The sequence below is a fragment of the Carassius gibelio genome, chromosome B2 (assembly GCF_023724105.1).
Source record: "Carassius gibelio isolate Cgi1373 ecotype wild population from Czech Republic chromosome B2, carGib1.2-hapl.c, whole genome shotgun sequence".
Lineage (NCBI taxonomy): Eukaryota > Metazoa > Chordata > Actinopteri > Cypriniformes > Cyprinidae > Carassius > Carassius gibelio.
Genome location: NC_068397.1, coordinates 16322135 through 16340430, shown reverse-complemented (window position 1 = coordinate 16340430; position 18296 = coordinate 16322135). Strand labels below are relative to the sequence as shown.

At 38.5% G+C, this 18296-nt stretch overlaps 4 protein-coding genes across 5 annotated transcripts in view; 2 read left to right on the top strand and 2 right to left on the bottom strand.

Moving 5' to 3' along the window:
• The first annotated feature begins 587 nt into the window (after positions 1-587).
• Positions 588-6044, top strand: nceh1a (neutral cholesterol ester hydrolase 1a). Of its 2 annotated transcripts, XM_052547702.1 has the most exons (6): positions 588-685; positions 2244-2416; positions 2945-3170; positions 3272-3341; positions 3416-3587; positions 4421-6044. In XM_052547702.1, exons 2-6 carry the CDS (start codon positions 2276-2278, stop codon positions 5036-5038), a joined length of 1227 nt encoding a protein of 408 aa, XP_052403662.1. In that variant the 5' UTR covers positions 588-685; positions 2244-2275; the 3' UTR covers positions 5039-6044. The 2 variants fall into 2 exon arrangements, with proteins under 2 accessions (XP_052403662.1, XP_052403661.1); XM_052547701.1 differs by lacking the exon at positions 588-685 and having other exon boundaries at positions 2206-2416.
• msl2a (MSL complex subunit 2a) lies at positions 6010-9834 on the bottom strand. Its single transcript, XM_052547700.1, has 2 exons — positions 9693-9834; positions 6010-9014 (listed from the first exon to the last, which is right to left on the bottom strand). The coding sequence occupies exons 1-2, from the start codon at positions 9832-9834 to the stop codon at positions 7561-7563; spliced, it is 1596 nt and encodes a 531-aa protein (XP_052403660.1). The 3' UTR covers positions 6010-7560.
• A 740-nt stretch (positions 9835-10574) lies between these two features.
• On the top strand, positions 10575-17034 carry pccb (propionyl-CoA carboxylase subunit beta). Its single transcript, XM_052547699.1, has 15 exons — positions 10575-11317; positions 11415-11534; positions 11815-11883; positions 11992-12048; positions 12165-12278; positions 13368-13478; positions 13583-13691; positions 13792-13912; positions 14000-14081; positions 14177-14300; positions 14881-14988; positions 15090-15190; positions 15302-15400; positions 16555-16654; positions 16768-17034. The coding sequence occupies exons 1-15, from the start codon at positions 11084-11086 to the stop codon at positions 16887-16889; spliced, it is 1671 nt and encodes a 556-aa protein (XP_052403659.1). The 5' UTR covers positions 10575-11083; the 3' UTR covers positions 16890-17034.
• Positions 17025-18296, bottom strand: part of stag1a (stromal antigen 1a) — a 39478-nt gene continuing 38206 nt past the window's right edge. The window contains exon 34 of the mRNA XM_052547698.1: positions 17025-18087. Coding sequence (XP_052403658.1) covers positions 18064-18087 — 24 coding nt within the window. The 3' untranslated portion in view covers positions 17025-18063. The remainder of the gene's footprint in view (positions 18088-18296) is intronic.

Below are 18296 nucleotides of genomic sequence, written 5' to 3'. Positions count from 1 at the left end.
TGTGGAAAGTTATTTATTAAAGGAACACTCCACTTTTTAAATAAATAGGCTCATTTTTCAACTCGAGTTTTGCCATTTTTTAAACAAATTCAGTCAATCTTTGGGTCTGGTGGTAGCACTTTTAGCTTAGCTTAGCATAGATAATTGGACTGTTAGCATCTTGCTCAAAAATGATCAAAGTGTTCCTATATTTTTCCTATTTAAAACTTGACTCTTCTGTAGTTACATCGTGGACTAAGACCGACGGGAAATGAAAAGTTGCAATTTTCTAGGTTGATATGGCAAGGAACTATACTCTCATTCTGGTGTAATAATCAAGGCAACTTTTCATTTTCCATCGGTCTTAGTACACGATGTAACTACAGAAGAGGCTAGTTTTAAATAGGAAAAATATAAAAACTAATTCTGAAGTAAATGCTAACAGTCTAATCCAGGGTTGCCAGCTCTCACGCATCTCACGCCAGATGCGTGAGAGTTGGCAACCCTGTCTAATCAGATTCAATGATCTATGCTAAGCTAAGCTAAAAGTGCTACCGCCAGACCCGGAGATTGACTAAACGGTTTCAAAATGTCATTTCAAAAGCCAATGCCTTAGCTGTGAGACGTCCTCAAACAAGAAATAGTGCAACAATCCAGGTGCAACAGCTGAATTTTCTCATGACTTTTTGTGTTTGAGAGGTTAGAGGTAAGCTTCTTTAGACATCTGATTTAGGAATGGTTTAGGAATGGATTTTAGGACCCAGTGAGCATGTGTTTAGCATCATTCTGCTTTTTAGCCCTTTAAACCCTCCTATAATCCTGTAGTCATAATACCTTTGGTCTCCTTAGAATGATTTTCACACCACAGATGGTTTCATTTAGAAAATGTTTGAATTATTGTGGATTTTTGGGCCACAGGCTAACAGCAATGCCAGTGCTAGCCATATGCTAGCTATCCTGAAGAAAATCAGTCTCATAAAGTTATAGCAGTGCTATCTGTAGATTACTGAGAACTTTTTCAAGTTTGAAATGGGTTCTTTGGTTCAACGTCACTCCATCCTTGACGTCTCTTAAGCAGATATTTCCAATTCTAACCTGACCAAAGTCGTTTAGCAAAAGTAAACAGTTGCTAGCCTCAATTGTCTCATAATAAGAGGGGAGGGATGACAGATAATGCAGAAACAACAGTTATGAAGACCAAAGAGTATGGCAGAAACCCTTTCTCCTTTCCACTGACTTGGCAGTCCTCGCCGAGCTAGCCGCAGTCTTTTTCCAATTACAGTAATCACTGCACAGAAGTAACAAAAATCCTGAATTGCTAGGGTTGGTCTGGACAGAAGAGCTCAGCGCATATGCTCTGCATGCATGGACTGTGGTGAGGAGAGATTACTGTAAACTTCAAACCCACCATTAGAACCTGTCTGGTTTTCAGCTCAACACAGACTTTACTCACTTGGCATATGCTAAATATGTAATTTTTGTGACACAATCCATTTCGTCAGCTGTAATGAAATGCAACATTAGATGCACTTCTGAGAGCACTGTTCTAACTAGGACACTGCTGCTACTACTATTTACTGTATCAGCACTGTGCTGTCCATATAGGTATTTATTATGGTAAAAAATAAACACAATGCTGCTCTATTGGTCAATATGGAATTTTAATTATTTATTTGACATCAATTACGCTTTAATACAATTTAAATAAATTGTCTTGATTGTTTATTAATATTTGTTCATATTAAATGTGTAACCGAACAAATGTTCTATTAATCCTCGTGTTAGCGGTCATATGAGGCTTTTTCTCATAACAAGAATGACCCCTAGTGGTGGACATCTGACATGACTGTTGAGGACAAGGAGTAAAACTAACCAACACCTACTATCACCGAAAACGAACATGTAACACATTTACATTTAAAATGTGGTCTAAACAAGATTTCTGATCTTTTAAAAAATACAAAATTTGTATTGTAGGATGGAAGGATATAAGTTGTAGATTCTGACTAAATTCTTTGCTCATCGGTTGAATGAAATGCACTTAAATGACCTCATTAGTGAGAATGATTGTGCATTAAATACGGTATTAAACTTACACTATTGTCTGTTTAAGCACAGTATGCAGTGATTCTGTACAAAGGATAAAGACTACATTTCCCAGAATGCTATAAGACATTTCACAGGAAGTAACAGTAACTCCAAAAAAAAAAAAAAAAAAAACTTTGTAGAATTGCTCAATGTCATATTGTCTGACCCCTTGATAGCTGCTGAGAGAAAAGAAGAGAGACATCACTTCATGATGAAGTTGCTTGGCGGTATTACCTTAATATTAGCAATAGCTGTTGCATTTTACATCTACATCCCATTGCCTAGGACCATCTCAGAACCATGGAAACTGATGTTGTTGGATGCCACATTCCGAGGAGTTGTGATGATGGTAAGTAGCCCATTTTAAATAGTACAACAGGTGAATTGTAAAAAGGGATTGGAAAGCTTTTTATATTCTATTGTAAACTGAAATAGCAGGCTATGTTGCCTAAGGTGGAGGCCATATTTAACAAAATCAAAACAACAATAATAAAGGTTTATATTTGTTTTGTCATTAAACTTAAGTGAAACTTAACTTATTGTTACATTTAGTACATCAACTCTAGCCTGAGCTAATTAAATTAGACAGCATAAAACCTGACAACATCCATTATTAGCTATTAATAGAGGACCATCTGTTTTTGAAGAGACGTGTTAAAGGATGACTTTGATTTGCCTGTTCGGATGAACTTTGTGCAACTTGGCAACACAATAGATAATACCCAAGGGCAGGATGAAATGTTCCCTATTTTTCAACGCCTTGACATTTGTTCTCCTTGTGAATGTTCCAAAAAATATAATGCAAACTGCGTTTCAAAACCATAATGAGGGGAACGGTTAGTTCAGTTGACTGATTACTGACCCTGATGTTTTGTAGGGAGACGTTGCTCACGCACTGGGTTTGAGCCATAGAGTCCACGTTATCAACTCTGCCATTGTCAATTTTGAGAGTCTGATGCCGATCACAAACCCAGAGATCCAGATTGAAGATCTCCTGTTTGATGACGTCCATGTGCGTGTATACCAGCCTCCTGGAAAGGACGGAGAGCTGAGGAGAGCAGTTATGTTCATCCATGGAGGTGGATGGGCCTTGTGTGCTCCAAGTATGTCCAAGGGTTTCCTTATGAATCATTATATATATATATATATTTCTGGATGAATATTCAGTGATTTATGCGTGATTTGTGTTTTATCCCCCCCTTAGAGTTGGGGTCATATGACAGTCTCTGCAGACAGATGGCAGCTGATCTGGGCGCAGTGGTTGTGACCGTGGAGTGAGTATATACTTTTATTCGAATGGGAAGAGAAAAGTCATCTTTGGTCTTGACTGAGGGTTGATTTTGTGCAGTTATCGCATGGCTCCTGATGTGCACTTCCCAGTGCAGTATGATGAGTGTGTGAGGGCCGCTAAGCATTTCCTGAGACCAGAAGTGCTGGAGAAGTATTGGGTCGATCCAGAGCGAGTAGCAGTGTGTGGAGACAGTGCTGGAGGAAACCTGGCTGCCGCAGTGGCTCAGCATGTACATTTCTGCTTTATTACTCTATTAATTGATACTTTATGGTGTTATATTGTAATATAATATCATCACAAGTGTCTTTTAAGGTCATTTTGTTAAAGAGACGGATCTCCTAAAAATTACAATTCTGTCGAGATTTACTCACCCTCATATTGTTTCAAACCTGTACAATTGTATTTCTTTTGCAGAGCACAAAAGGACATTTACAGAATACAGAACTTCATGCAAATACAGTGAATAGGGACCGGAGCTTTAAGCTTCAAAAACACCTTAAATATCATAACAGTACTCCATAATGTTTGTGTGCTTTATTCTATGACATCCAAAGCCATTAGACAGCTTTGCGTTCACTGCGACATGATCATTAAAAAATAGATCAGTGAAAAAAAGCTACTTTATTTAGATTTAATAGAAAGATCCAACTCAAAGTAAAGATTTATACAGAACTTAATCACTATGCATTGGAAATCTGAACATAATTATTAAATAAAAAGTCAAATTGCATTTATTTTTTTTTTGTCTCATAACTATGTCAATATCTCAAAAGTCAACCTTATCTCATAATTGACCTTGTAAATGTCATAATTATGACTTTATAGCTACTCATTTTGACTTTTTGTTATGATTGTTTTTTGGGTAAATTTCAACCTTTTATCTCATCATTTCAACATAGTATCTCATAAGTTACCTTTTATGCCATAATTATTTATGTATCTCTTAGACTTTTTTTTTTTAATATTATTGAGTTTTTGCATGAACCTTGATCTGTTAGAACCTTAAATTGGTCTTAAAATGTAGTTATGTTAATCAACATTTCAACATTTCTCCTTTACTAGATTGGAACAGACGAGTCTTCTACTGTGAAATTCAAACTGCAGGTCTTGGTTTACCCAGTGCTTCAGGCACTAGACTTCAACACCGCTTCCTATCAGCAGAACCACAATGTTCCCATCCTGTATCGCAGGCTAATGGTCCGTTTCTGGTTGGAGTACCTAGGTGCCGACCTTGACCTTGTGCCCTCCCTTATGATAAACAACCACACAGTCCAGGAACAAAACCTGATGTCCTTGATCCACTCAAAGCTGGACTGGCCCACTCTCCTCCCCAAACGAGCGATCAAAAATTACAAGCCTGTGTTTCCGGTGACAGGCTCTCCAGGTATCTTAAAGGATATACCAGCGTTACTGGATGCCAGAGCTGCTCCCTTACTGGCAGAGGACAAGGTTTTGCGTATGGTGCCACGTGCTTACATTATGACCGGTGAGCATGATGTTTTGAGGGATGATGGGATAATGTATGCACGCAGGCTGGAGCTGGCAGGGGTCTCGGTCACTAACGAACATTACGAAGATGGTTTTCATGGCTGTGTGAGTGTTGCTTTCTGGCCCTGCTACTTCTCTGTGGGAATAAGGGCAGTGCAAAATTACATCGCTTGGCTTGACAAACATTTGTAGTTATGTGTCTATAAGAGATTTCATACATTGTGATGCAATCTTTTGCAACACAACAGAGGATTTATACTGTACATCGAGGAAAGGAATGAAGTTTTGGATGTTCTGCTATTTTAAAAGAACTGTATTATGGATTTCAAATAATGACTAACTCATTTGTTTATTTTTAAAACTAATTTACTAAGAACCAAATGAGGGGTTAGAAGAACCACAGAGGAATTTCTCTTGAACTGATTCTCAGTTCTGACTCCATTAACATACGCAAAAAATATGCACACATTATATTCAGCAGTTAAAGAGATTTTAAGATTCTTGTCGATTCAAATTATGCTAAAGTTGTTTTTGTGCTTGGCAATACTAACACATTAACAAAAAAAAAAAAAAAAAAACTCATATCACCATGCATTTCAATTGTGTTAGACTTTCACTCCAAAGACCTGAAATTAATTTTAGCACATTCCAACTGTGAATAAAGTTGGAACATGAATTGAAGCTGCAATAAAATAATAATTAAAAAACTTTTTTTTAGTTATTCTAGAAAAAAAAAAAAAAAAAAACCTTTTTTGGCATTTAAAATCCTCTCACACTTTTTCCACTTAAAACAGCAGCCTTTAGATTGACTGTTTTATGATAAAAGTTGGAAGCAAATATGTTGTAGTTGTTTCTTTTGGATAACTAAGGTCCTGATATATGATCAAATATCAAAATGCAATAGTTTGGTGCAAGAACGATCAACTTTTCAGTAATTGTAAGATTAATAGCTGTAGGCTAATCATTCCAATTTACATGAGGAAATTGTCCTTAAAGCCAAATATTTGCATTTTGATTTGTGAATGTGAAGTACAGCTATTAATAAATTATAACACTGTTGCCCTCTAGCGGTTAAACATGAATATGAAAGGTCTTAATCGTATTTGCGTTGTATTATCCACAACACACACACACACACACACAACACATGACGCAACACCCAGTTTTGAAAAACAAGAAATAAAAAACTATAATTTATTTTTGTTGCTTTCTGCAATTTTCATTATTTCATTGTGGCAGTGAATAAACCAGCAATAATAAGAGGTTCTCCAGTAATTCAAGAATCAAGAAACTAAAATCTGAGTTCAAGTAATAACCATTGAAAAGCAAAGGGAGGAATAAAACAACGCTACCAAACTATACGATTTGAAAAAAAACAACACAATATCCCACTAAGATCCAAGACTTAACTAGAAGATTTTGCCATATTTGGTCAAAGCCCTACTGATAGAGTTTTCAAGCATATTTAAGGATACGGATGAAGCAGTGTCTACCCTGCTTCATTACAGAAGACATGAAACGGCGCAGTGTAACAGTAAACACAGTCCACTGACCTTTCTCAACACTTATTTCTAGTTTTGGTCCCTAGAACAGGAATCACAACACAACTGCAAGACAAACACAACTAATCAGGATCAGGGTAAAGAGGCATGAACGGGTGCTAAAAGGTGCTCAGGCGAACGATCAAAGAACAACATGTTGAGATACTCCTTTACAGTTTGCATCAAAACAAATATGATGACTGTGTGGGGAAAGGGTTTAGATTTTGATTCTCATATTGCTTTAAAAAATACCACTGCCATGAATACATTCTCAGGCAACACACATGAACACTCTTACATTCACTTGTTTGAGAAATCTGTGTAGATAGATACTGTACTGATGAAACAGTCAGCTCAGTCGGAACTAACAATGAACAAACAACAGTGAGGATATAATGAATCGGCAACTTTCAGAGTTGGAGAAACATAGCTTCATACTGGGACATCTTTGTGCTTCATCATGCTTACAAAACCACCCATAAACATGGAGTTGAAATGTCTTTCTTTCAAAGCTGGAACATGACGAATAACAAGTGTCATGGCACTACTTTACATTCAGAAAAATAAGGAACCAACTATATATATATATTTTAAAAAAAATAGAGTAACTCAATATCCTGGCCGGACACCCAAGAAGTGAGGAGGTGACCACTATAGCAACCAGGACAGGTGTCTAAACCCATCAGCAATATTGGGACTAAGTGCTACATTTTCCACCATTAGTAAATTGCGATTTTATCTGACGTTAGACAGTCATTACAGATATCGAGCTTTATATAATTTTACCTTCGATTAATGTTTAGAGGCAATGCATTCAAAAATAAATTTCACCACAGAATGTAAACACATTAATCACTGCTTTGGGACAGCTTATGACGAGCTATGCGTGTTACCCAACAAACTTCTCGCACAAATACCTGCAAAACTCATTTATCAGATCCTAAGCTCTTTGTGAATAAAACAGCCACACAGAAGCAAACAGTTCCTTCAAAATAAAAACTAAATATGCCATAAGACTCGGCTTCACAGTACCTTTCCGTTACAGCAGTGTGTGTTTGTGTGTGATGGTAGAGGTCGGACATGAAAACTACAGACAAACAATTTCTGTTCGACATAAACTGGGAATTGAGCACGGCTGAGAGAGACCGAGAGAGATCAGTAGCAGGACAGTGATCAACAGTCGAAATGCATCTCGAGAGCATCTTCAAAACTCTGCTCCTCGTCGGCGCTGGACGCGAGGAAGGAGGCCATCGGGGAGCCTGCGGACAGACTGAGAACTCCCGCAGCGTTCGTGCCAGCGTTTCTGACAGAAATACTGGTGAGGTTGATGCCGAGAGTGAGTCTGGTTTGCTCCAGGGCTTTCTCGGGCACGGCGAAAGCCTCCAGCTTCTTCTCCCCGTTGGCCATGTATGAGTTCTGGCAGCCCCTGCAGATGCAGTCCAAGCAGGCCTTACGGTTGGAGTAGCAGGGGCATCTTTGACCTCTGCAGGTGAGAACACTTGGATTCTGAGTGGCTCGTCCACACTTGCAACCTTTTTTCTCTTGTGTCTTTTTGTAGACGACTTTAGGGGGCTGTCCTGGTTGTCCTGCTAAAACGCTTGCTGACAGCAGCCTGTCCTTCGCCTTGGCCTTTGCCTTCGGGACGGCCACTTTAGACTTCGCCTGAACTTTCTTGTTACTTAGGTCTGTGTTTATCTGGATATTTTTAGTTGAATCTAGCACAGCCTTATTAACTTTTAAAACGCCTCCGTTAGTGAGCACGACAGCAGGTGGGGAGTGCGCTTTCGGTTCAAATGCTGTTTTCGGCGGAGCTGTGGCTTCTTCCGATGGCCCCTGGATGAGGCTGGTGATGGGTAGAGGTTGGAGCATCTCGCTGTCGCTTTCAGAGCGAGAGCGCTTTCGGCTTAGGCGCACTTTTCTGTGGGATGTGGCGAGGCAAGTTAGGCCTGTCTGAGGTTGCGGTGGGGGTTCACTGGTTTGGGACTGTAATGAATTCTGACACGGCTCAGTCTGTCCCCACAACACATCCTTGCTCGTAATGTCAGGTTCAAGGTCCTCCTGAATGCTTGTGCTCTCCGCACTGTGTGGCAACGATTCGGCGCTTGTCTCTTGACTAACTTTGCACTTTACGTTAAGAGTGACAGTACCCATGTGTAGATCGGAGTCCGATTTCTGAGGTCCGTCAGCAGTGACAGACTCAGGGGTCTCTAGTTCAGCTGGGAACTGCTCAGAGGGTTTGTCCAAATCAGTCAAGCTGATATCAGCAGAGTTTTGTGAAGAATCCATCTCGGTTTTGAGATTAGGAACATCTAAATTGTCTTTGACAGGACTGAGGTCTTCTTGTTCCTGACTCACCCCCAACACCTCCTCCAGCATCTTCATGACCTCAGGGTAACCCTTGACCCCCGAGGCTCTCTGCTCTGTTGTGACGCACACCGAGACACACTCGCAGAGATTCCTGTAGCAGTCGATCAGAATCTGGAGCTGTTTATTCTCCTCAAATTGCTCATAGTCTTTACACCAGCTGCACGATGGCTTCAATAACATTTTCTTGCCTTTACAGCCCTTGCAAACATAGTGCTGACAGGAGGAATTTTTGGGAGCAATTGGATCCTGAAGCAAATTCCCTACATAAAAAGTAAACAATAAATTAATTTACAGCAATTATGCATAGATAAATAACATCTAACTATATTTAATTATATAGAGTGCAACAGTCAAGTTATGGAAGTAATAAAAAAAATCCTATTAATTTTCTCAACTTAGAAACCATTAAAAACAGCCATACTGAGTGCTACTATCACTATGCTCTCAAACGTCTTAATATATTTTTTATGCACAATACATAAATATTTAATAAATAGTTTCTAAAGGTATAATCATTTTCCATTGTTTTGTTTTTTAATCATATCAATGCTTCATGGGATCGTAGCCTGATTTTCAAATAATCTTTTCTTTAAACAAAATGTTGCAGCTGGTTGGTTTGATTCATAACTCAAAGAAGATTTGTTTAAAAGCATTACATGATAAAATAATAGCAGATCGTTTTGTTGATGTTGTGTAGCAACTAGTGCTGTCAAAAGATTAGTCGCGATTAATCACATCTAAAATAAGTGTTTCAGTTTACATATGTAATATGTATAAACACACACACTGTATATTAAAAATAAATACAAGTTTATATTTATATTCATATTACATATAAATATAATATATAAACAACGTGTGAGTGTGTGTGTGTGTGTATATATATATATATATATATATATATATATATATACATACACATACATAAAGGCACTTACCACACGCCAAGCAGGATAAGGAGTCTCTAAAGAAAGGCAGGACGTTAAACAGCCCTCCGTACGTGTCCGGGTCCTTCGGGTCGCACTGCAGGAGAGAGCGGCACGCCGACACGTACAGCGCGGTGGCGTTCACCGGATTCATCTCGACGAGATCCGTCCACGGCGGGACGAGAGGAGCGGGATGATCGGCTACTGACAGCTCACACCCCCAACACACGATAACTCAATCAACCAGGCTTCACCCAACGCCTCAAACAAAGAGTGTAATTTGACATGACTCGCAAGCACATGAGCGGCTTTGAGTCGTCTGCTTGTTAACATGTCAAAGCTTTGCTGATATTGAGAAGATCCTCCAGACGGTCAGTCCGGTGATGATACAGACTAGAGTCAGCTTTCCATGCAGGTCAGATCCCAAATGCCTCAGTAGAAAAAGCTTTTGTGATAAAGCGCACAGACACGAAGGGCTGAACGATAAACAGCATTTCAGTAAGAGGCACAACAGGCCTCGAGCTGTAACATTAACGTTACCGCCCGCGGCGCGAGCTCGGTGTATAAACGATCCACGAACACAAATTGGAAAAAAGAGAAAAAAACTGAGTCGCACAAAAAGTAAAAATCTTGAAATAGTCCAGCACAGCGGTTGTTTTTAAATTTTAACTGAACAAATCACAATTCGCCTGGTTGCTAGTTCGCTAGCTAGCTAATATTGTCTGCACTTTTTTTCGTTTTGTTGAATAAGAGCGCCTTTCTCTCCTCGGCTTGTGCGACAAACTCCCGTTTGAGTGATGTGTTTATGCAGCGTTCAATTGAGTCCACTACGCTACAAAATATTTACATACATTAGCCTATGCTAAGAGCCAGTTTGGTTGCCTATTATTTCTCTGATAACTTTTGCATTCTGAGAGGAACAATACCAAACAAGCGTAAAAGAGCGCCTGGAACTACACGCGGCCTCCAGTGATTACTGCCCCCTAGTGTCTGACTGTATGAACCACACGAAACTGCGAGGACAGGCTCTGTGCTGCATGGCTGCATCTAGGGTTAAACTCTGAGTTAAAGGAGTACTTTCTCTCGTTAAATGCTGTCGATGTCTGTTCTGCTTTTACGTCTCTATTTTTGTTTTTAAATTATTGTGACTTTTGACTAAGAAAGTGTATGCAAAATTACTAACTGTTGGGAACTGTAGTTTATCATGGTTGACATTAGTAGGGACTACATCTATAAAGTTCGCTTTACTACACACATCCTCTTTGGTGATTGGATCACTCGCTCACGCCCGCTTCGCTAGCCGAGTGATGATTGGCTGTAAAAAGTAGGTGCTCGTTTGTGATTGGCTGAAGACAACGACAGGTTTTTTTCCCACAAAATCCCGTGCCCTCAGTGTAGCAGAGATGGCGACCTACACGTTAATGCGAAGTAGCCTGGGACTGTTACACGGGCTGAAATGTTCTTTTAAAAGTGTAGGTCAGATTCAGTACGCTGGGGCACTTACCCAGTCGAAAGTCCTGCAAAATGCAAGATGCTACTCGGTCAGCCATCTGTCAGTGCAGGAGAGAATCGAAAAGAAACGAAAGGCAGCGCTTGCAGGAGGAGGACAGCTGAGGGTATCTGCCCAGCACAAAAGGGTAAGTTCTGACAACTTACTGGAGAATGAATGCAGCTGACATTACACGAGTGAAAGCACAGCAGACTAAAAGAAGAGCTGTGAAATCCTGTGCGCAGGGTAAACTGACAGCACGAGAGAGACTGGAGCTCCTGTTGGACCAGGACTCGTTTGTGGAGTATGACATGTTTGTGGAGCATCGCTGTTCTGACTTTGGTATGGAAGCAGATCATAATAAGGTATGAGACCTCCACCTCTCATCTAAAAGAATCTACATAATAAAACCGTTAAATGCTCTCGAATGGGTGCAGATACAACCTCGTCTATTGCATCTTATAGATCCATCTATGAAAAGGACAAAGAGAGTTTCAAACATAAAAAAACCATCTTGTTAAGCAAATATTTTCAAATTAATACTTAACCAGGAGACTGGGGTCCACTAGGGGGCGAACTTACAGAGTGGGGCCCAATCATAATTTTGTAAACTTACAAGTGTTTTACACGCACCTGTGTGTTCAGTACCCAGGAGACAGTGTAGTGACCGGACAGGGACGGATCAATGGCAGACTGGTGTATGTTTTCAGCCAGGTATGATTTTTTTTTTTTAGCTTTCGAATGTCTGTTTGCGGTTATTAAATATTTTATTTTAATATCTTAGTTAGGCTTTGTTGAGTGAAATGCTCTGCTTTTTCTCAGGACTTCACAGTGTTTGGAGGCAGTTTATCAGGAGCTCACGCTCAGAAGATCTGCAAGGTGAGGTTGGTTGCTGAGTGTTTTTTGGACCGGACTAAAGTCGTTTTGTTTAAATCACAGGCATAATGCTGTCAAACAGTAAGATTTCTTTCAAAATTCTGCAATTGGATTCGCAGGTCATGGACCAGGCGATGATGGTGGGAGCTCCAGTAATTGGTCTGAATGACTCTGGTGGAGCACGCATTCAGGAAGGGGTAGAGTCCCTCGCAGGATATGCTGACATTTTCTTGGTAAACTGAGTGGTTTAACACAGCTATACATTTGACATATACACTACCAATCAAAAGTTTGGGGTAGTTTTTGGAATTAAGTTTATGAAAGTCCCTCACCAAGACTGAATTTATTTGATAAAAAATACAGTAATATAGTTTCAGTAATATTACAATTCAAATATTTCAGATTATTTTAAATTACTATTTATTACTGTGATCCTGTATGTGCTGCATACACTTTTTTGTGTGTGGAAATCACATTTTTTTTTTTATATTTGATGAATAGAAAATTCAAAAGAAAAACATTGATTTGAAATCAAATTATTTTGTAACCAAAAATGTCTTAAAGTATTAATTTCTTAAAAAAAAAAAAAAAAAAATCTTACTGACCCCAAACATTTCAATAATAGTGTAGACTAGCAGTCAAAAGTTTTTGAACAGTAAGGTTTTTCATGTTTTTTTTAAGTCTCTCCTGCTCCCCAGGCCTGCATTTATTTGATCCAAATAGTACAGCAAAACAGTACAATTTAGAAATATTTTAAAATAATGTTAAAATAATGTTTTCTATTTAATATATTTTTAAATGTAGTTTGTGCCTGTGATTTTCAAAGCTGAATTTTTTGCATAATTACTCAAGTGTTCAGTCTCACATGATCCTTCAGAAATAATTCTAACATACTGATTTGCTGCTCAAAAAACATTTATTTTTGTCATTGAAAATTGGATTTTTCCAAAGAATCGTGAAAAAATGTACTCCGCTCTTCTAAAAATTGGTAATAAAAATAAAAAATATTTCTAGAACCGCAAATCAGTATATTAGAATGATGCCTGAAGGATCATGTGACTCTGAATACTGGACTAATGATGCTGAAAATGTAGCTTTGATAACAGGAGTAACACATTTTCAGATAGAAAGCAGTTATTTTAAGTAGTAAAAATATTTCACAATATTACTGCTTTTGCTATATTTTGGATCAAACAAATGCAGGCTTGGTGAGCAGAAGTGAATTCTTTTAAAAATCTAAAAATCTCACTGTTTAAAAGCGTTTGACTGCTAGTGTATATGATCCGGGACTAACTCTGGACACTGGTGTATTTGTTCTTCAGCGGAATGTGACGGCCTCCGGCGTAGTTCCTCAGATCTCTCTCATCATGGGCCCGTGTGCAGGTGGTGCCGTGTACTCGCCTGCTCTGACAGACTTCACTTTTATGGTGAAGGTAAGAAAATACAAGTTAAGAGTATAAATGCACATTGAATTAAATGTAGGTTATTTGTTCCCTGATGGCACGCTGGTTTTTCATGAAATGACCTGTGCTCGCAGGACACCTCCTATCTGTTTATCACAGGTCCAGATGTGGTAAAGTCTGTAACAAATGAGGATGTTACCCAGGAAGAGCTGGGAGGAGCAAAAACCCACACCACTGTGTCAGGTGGGTCTATTTCTAAAGCCTGCGCTTACATCTGAATGTGTTTTGAGACGATGTGTGGAATTTTAAATCTGACTGAATATTTCCTTTTGTTTTCCTTTAGGTGTTGCTCACCGGGCCTTTGAGAATGACATAGATGCCCTTCTGAACTTGCGAGACTTTTTTAACTTTCTCCCACTGAGCAACAAAGATCCAGCTCCGGTCACTGAGTGCCATGATCCTCAGTGAGAAACACAAAAAACAACATTTCTTTTTTCTTTATCAGTCAAATTATCTCGGCTAGTGTTTTCATGTCAATGTATTTTCCTTAGTGACCGTCTGGTTCCTGGTTTGGACACTATTGTTCCTTTTGAAAGCACAAAAGCCTATGACATGCTGGACATTGTTCATAGTGTATGTACTCTTTAGTTAACTAGACTTAAATGATTCCGATAGGTCAGGTAAAAACTCATCACACAGTTCTTGTGATTGTCATCTCACTCTTACAGATAGCAGATGAGAGAGAATTCTTTGAGATTATGCCCAACTACGCCAAAAATATTGTGGTGGGCTTTGCCAGGATGAATGGTCGGACAGTAGGCATAGTGGGAAACCAGCCTAAAGTGGCATCTGGTGGGTGACTAGATTCTATTACTATCATAAGTTTGAGGTTATTAAGCATTGTTGTTTTAATAGTTTTAATTCAGCAAAGACACATTAAATATGTCAACAGTGACAGTAAAGACTAAGTGAATGCTGAACTTTCTGTGTATCAAAGCATCCTGAAAAAACAAAAAGTATCACATTTTCATTAATGATAATAAATATTTCTTGAGCACCAAATAAGCATATAAAAATGATTTCCAAAGGATCATGTAACAATGAAGACTGGAGTAATGGCTGCTGAAAATTCAGATTTACCACTGCATAAATAAAATAAATACATATTAAAATGTTAAAATCCAAAAAAAAAACAACAACATAAAATGACTTGGAATGTGTTCACAATATTATTGTTTTTACCGTATTTTTTTATTGTATTTAACAATGCACTAAGCATAAGAGACTTCTTTCAATAATTCTTCCATGGTTTTTTTTTTATACCCCAACCTTAATGTTAATTGGCACATTATATATACAATTTCATATTTCATGGATACATTTCACAGTAGTTTCACAGTGATGTTTGATGTCATTTTCCTTGTGTCTTCAGGCTGTTTGGACATAAATTCATCTGTTAAAGGGGCTCGCTTTGTTCGTTTCTGTGACGCCTTCAACATTCCCATCATCACATTTGTGGATGTGCCTGGATTCCTGCCAGGTGTCTAGAAACTTTCGCTATCCTAACCTTAACTGTACTGTTTTTTTTTTCATGTGTTTCTTTTTTAAATAAGACACTGAGAGAACGCTCTGTTTCCACAGGCACAGCTCAGGAGTACGGAGGCATCATCAGACACGGAGCCAAACTGCTCTATGCTTTCGCAGAGGCCACTGTTCCCAAAATCACTGTCATCACCAGAAAGGTAAGGGGCAGAATGGTGTGTGTGTGTGTGTGTGTGTGTGTGTGTGTGTGTGTGTGTGTGTGTGTGGTTCTAACTGTCTTGTATTCTGAATAACGTATGTTCTGTCTCCAGGCTTACGGAGGTGCTTATGATGTGATGAGTTCTAAACATCTGAGAGGAGACGTCAACTATGCCTGGCCAAGTGCTGAGGTCGCAGTCATGGGTGCGAAGGTAAACCTAAAGAAAAATGGGCTGAATCTAGTGACATGGCTAAATAAATACAGCTATCAAAACTGGTCCCATCCCATAGAAATAAATGAGTTCCAGCAGTCCCTAATAAAAGCGTCTGTGTAACCACAAGACAGACGTGTTCGTGTTCAGAGAGCTTTAGTCCAGTGCAGCAGCAGTGATCACTATGATTGGCTCTCGCTTTGAGTTGAGTAACAGGAGCTGCTGACGTAGAGTCTGGATAGTATGATCATATCACATGTTGACTGTTTAAAGTACAAACTATAAATATTTCTGCTGTGTGTCCAATAGTGGCACCAAAGGACAAAGATGCACATTGATTTTCCATTGAATTAACCTTATATAATGTATAAACATACACACACACAAATTTGGAGTCATTAAGATTATCTCCAAGGCTTAAAAAAAAAAAAAAAAAATTATATATATATATATATATCTGTATGAATATATTAAAATTTTTGTGATGGCAAAGCTAAATTTTCAGCATCATTACGTTCACATGATGATTCAGAAATCATTTGGCGCTCAAGAATCATTTATTATAATCCATGTTGAAAACGGTTGCACTGCTTTTTTCAAACCTGGATAATTTTTATCAGGTTTGTTTGAAAGTGTATTTGAAATCAATCTTTTGTAACATATGTCTTTACTGTCACTTGATCAACAAGTAATGCAGTGCATCACAGTTTCCACAAATTACATGATCAAGCAGCAAAAGCTGTTTTCAACATTCATAGTTAATAATAAGAAATGTTTGTTGAATACCAAATATAGAACCATATTGCAGTGATTTCTGAAGGATAATTCACCAAAGGAACAAATTACATTATTAAATGTATATTATAGAAAACAGTTATTTTAAATTGTAACTATTTCAAAACATTACTTTTTAAAAATCTTATATTCTGTAGCCTTGATGAGAGGATAAACTATTGAACAGAATATTCTTAACATTTAGAATAAATAATTATCAAGAATTACATTTTGTCAAGGAAGCTGCGTAAACAAAAAAAAATCCATCCTGTCTTCACAATAGCTGGACAGATCATGAAAATTGATTGGTCAGGATTTGTGAAACCCTATAACCTTTCCGAAATGTGCTATATAGTAATACATATGAATTTTTTTTTAAGGGAGCTGTTCAAATCATCTTCAGAGGAAAGGAGAATCAAGCCGAGGCTGAAGCTGAATATGTGGAGAAGTTTGCCAATCCCTTCCCCGCAGCGGTCAGAGGTGCATCACATGATCTTCACAGCGCTTGCTTGCTCAACATGTGCAGTACAAGTCAGCTCGCTTCTGCTGCTGTTTGTGTATTATCGCTAAATAATAACTCGTGTATTTCACAGGCTTCGTGGATGACATCATTCAGCCCTCGACCACACGCAAGAGGATCTGTAGAGACCTTGAGGTGCTCGCAAGCAAGAAACAGACCAACCCCTGGAAAAAACATGCTAACATTCCCTTATAAATCTCATCTCAACACTCATTTTATGACAATATCTCTGGTTCGATTTGAGAGAATGCCATGTTTTTCCACTTGGTTCGTTGTTACTTATTCCCACTCATTCGCATTATGCCACAAATCAATAAAACACTCCCACGGTTCATGATTACATATTTAATTTTGTTTTTTTTTTCTGTAAAAGTGAGTTTTCCATAAGGTCACTGAAGAAAAGTTTTAGAACAGTTTTCCATTAAAAGGGAAAGTGGTACATAATTTCTAGGTTGTACAAAAGAAAACCATTTTATATTGAAAATGTACAATTTACAGGTACACTAGCAAAACTAACCGGGGCTCGGGGTGGGGAATAATAATAATGATGATCATATAACATTTCACTTTTTGATAGCACAGGACCATAAAGCACTTACACGGAGGCGATACTTGAACGGGCCTGACTCGACACACTTGACCCGGACAAGAGGAACTGACGAAAACCCTCCCGTATAGACGTTTCACACAAATAAACCTCACCGCATTTAAACTAAATCTACTGGAAATAAAATACTGACCATTCAAATGCTTCTGCAAGCCAAGATACACAATATGTAGTGTAATGCACCATCAGGACAACTGTCACAGAGATTTTTGGCTTTCTGACAATATTAACTGCATTTGTAACACTGACCAAACGTTTCCCACCCTCCTGCATCGTTTACAATGATTATGACTACTGAGGTTTAGATCGATTGAAGATTGACCAACATGGATGACTGCTCGTTTTGGCAGGAAGAATCTGTTCGTTGACCTGATAGTAAAAGCGACTTCATAATCTAACTGTACAGGGCATACACACAGAAGGATGGATAAACACAAATCTGTACATCTTGAACATATGGGAGGACCGTACATTCTTACATGTTAAATCTGTACCACAAGGTAAATCCCATCCAGTGCGACTCTAATGAGCTGACAAAGAATTTGTTCGACAGAAAAACTCACCATATGTGACCTGACTGGACTGCATCTGTTCACATAATCTCTGGATGAATAAAAGCGTTTGCTAAAAGAGGATGTTTGAGGGTTTGTGGAGAGGTGGCTTCAGAATGACTGAACCTGGACACCAGTGCTTCCACTCTTATGTGAATGTCTCTTCAGCCCTTTAATCACTTCAAACTCTTGTTCCATCTGTTGTGGCACCTCAGAACATGGGCATTGTGAAACCCTGGGGGAAAGATAACATCCGTTTATAATTAGGGCTGTATGCTTTGGGGGATATATCTAATTGTGATTTTTCTGATTAAAATTAAATGTAATTTTTTTATGAGAAAGTGTGATGTTCTTGAGCAAAACAGCCACTATTTTTGGGCAATACAGGGCAGTGTAATTTTATTTACATTTATATGACGCTTTTATCCAAAGCGACTTACAATT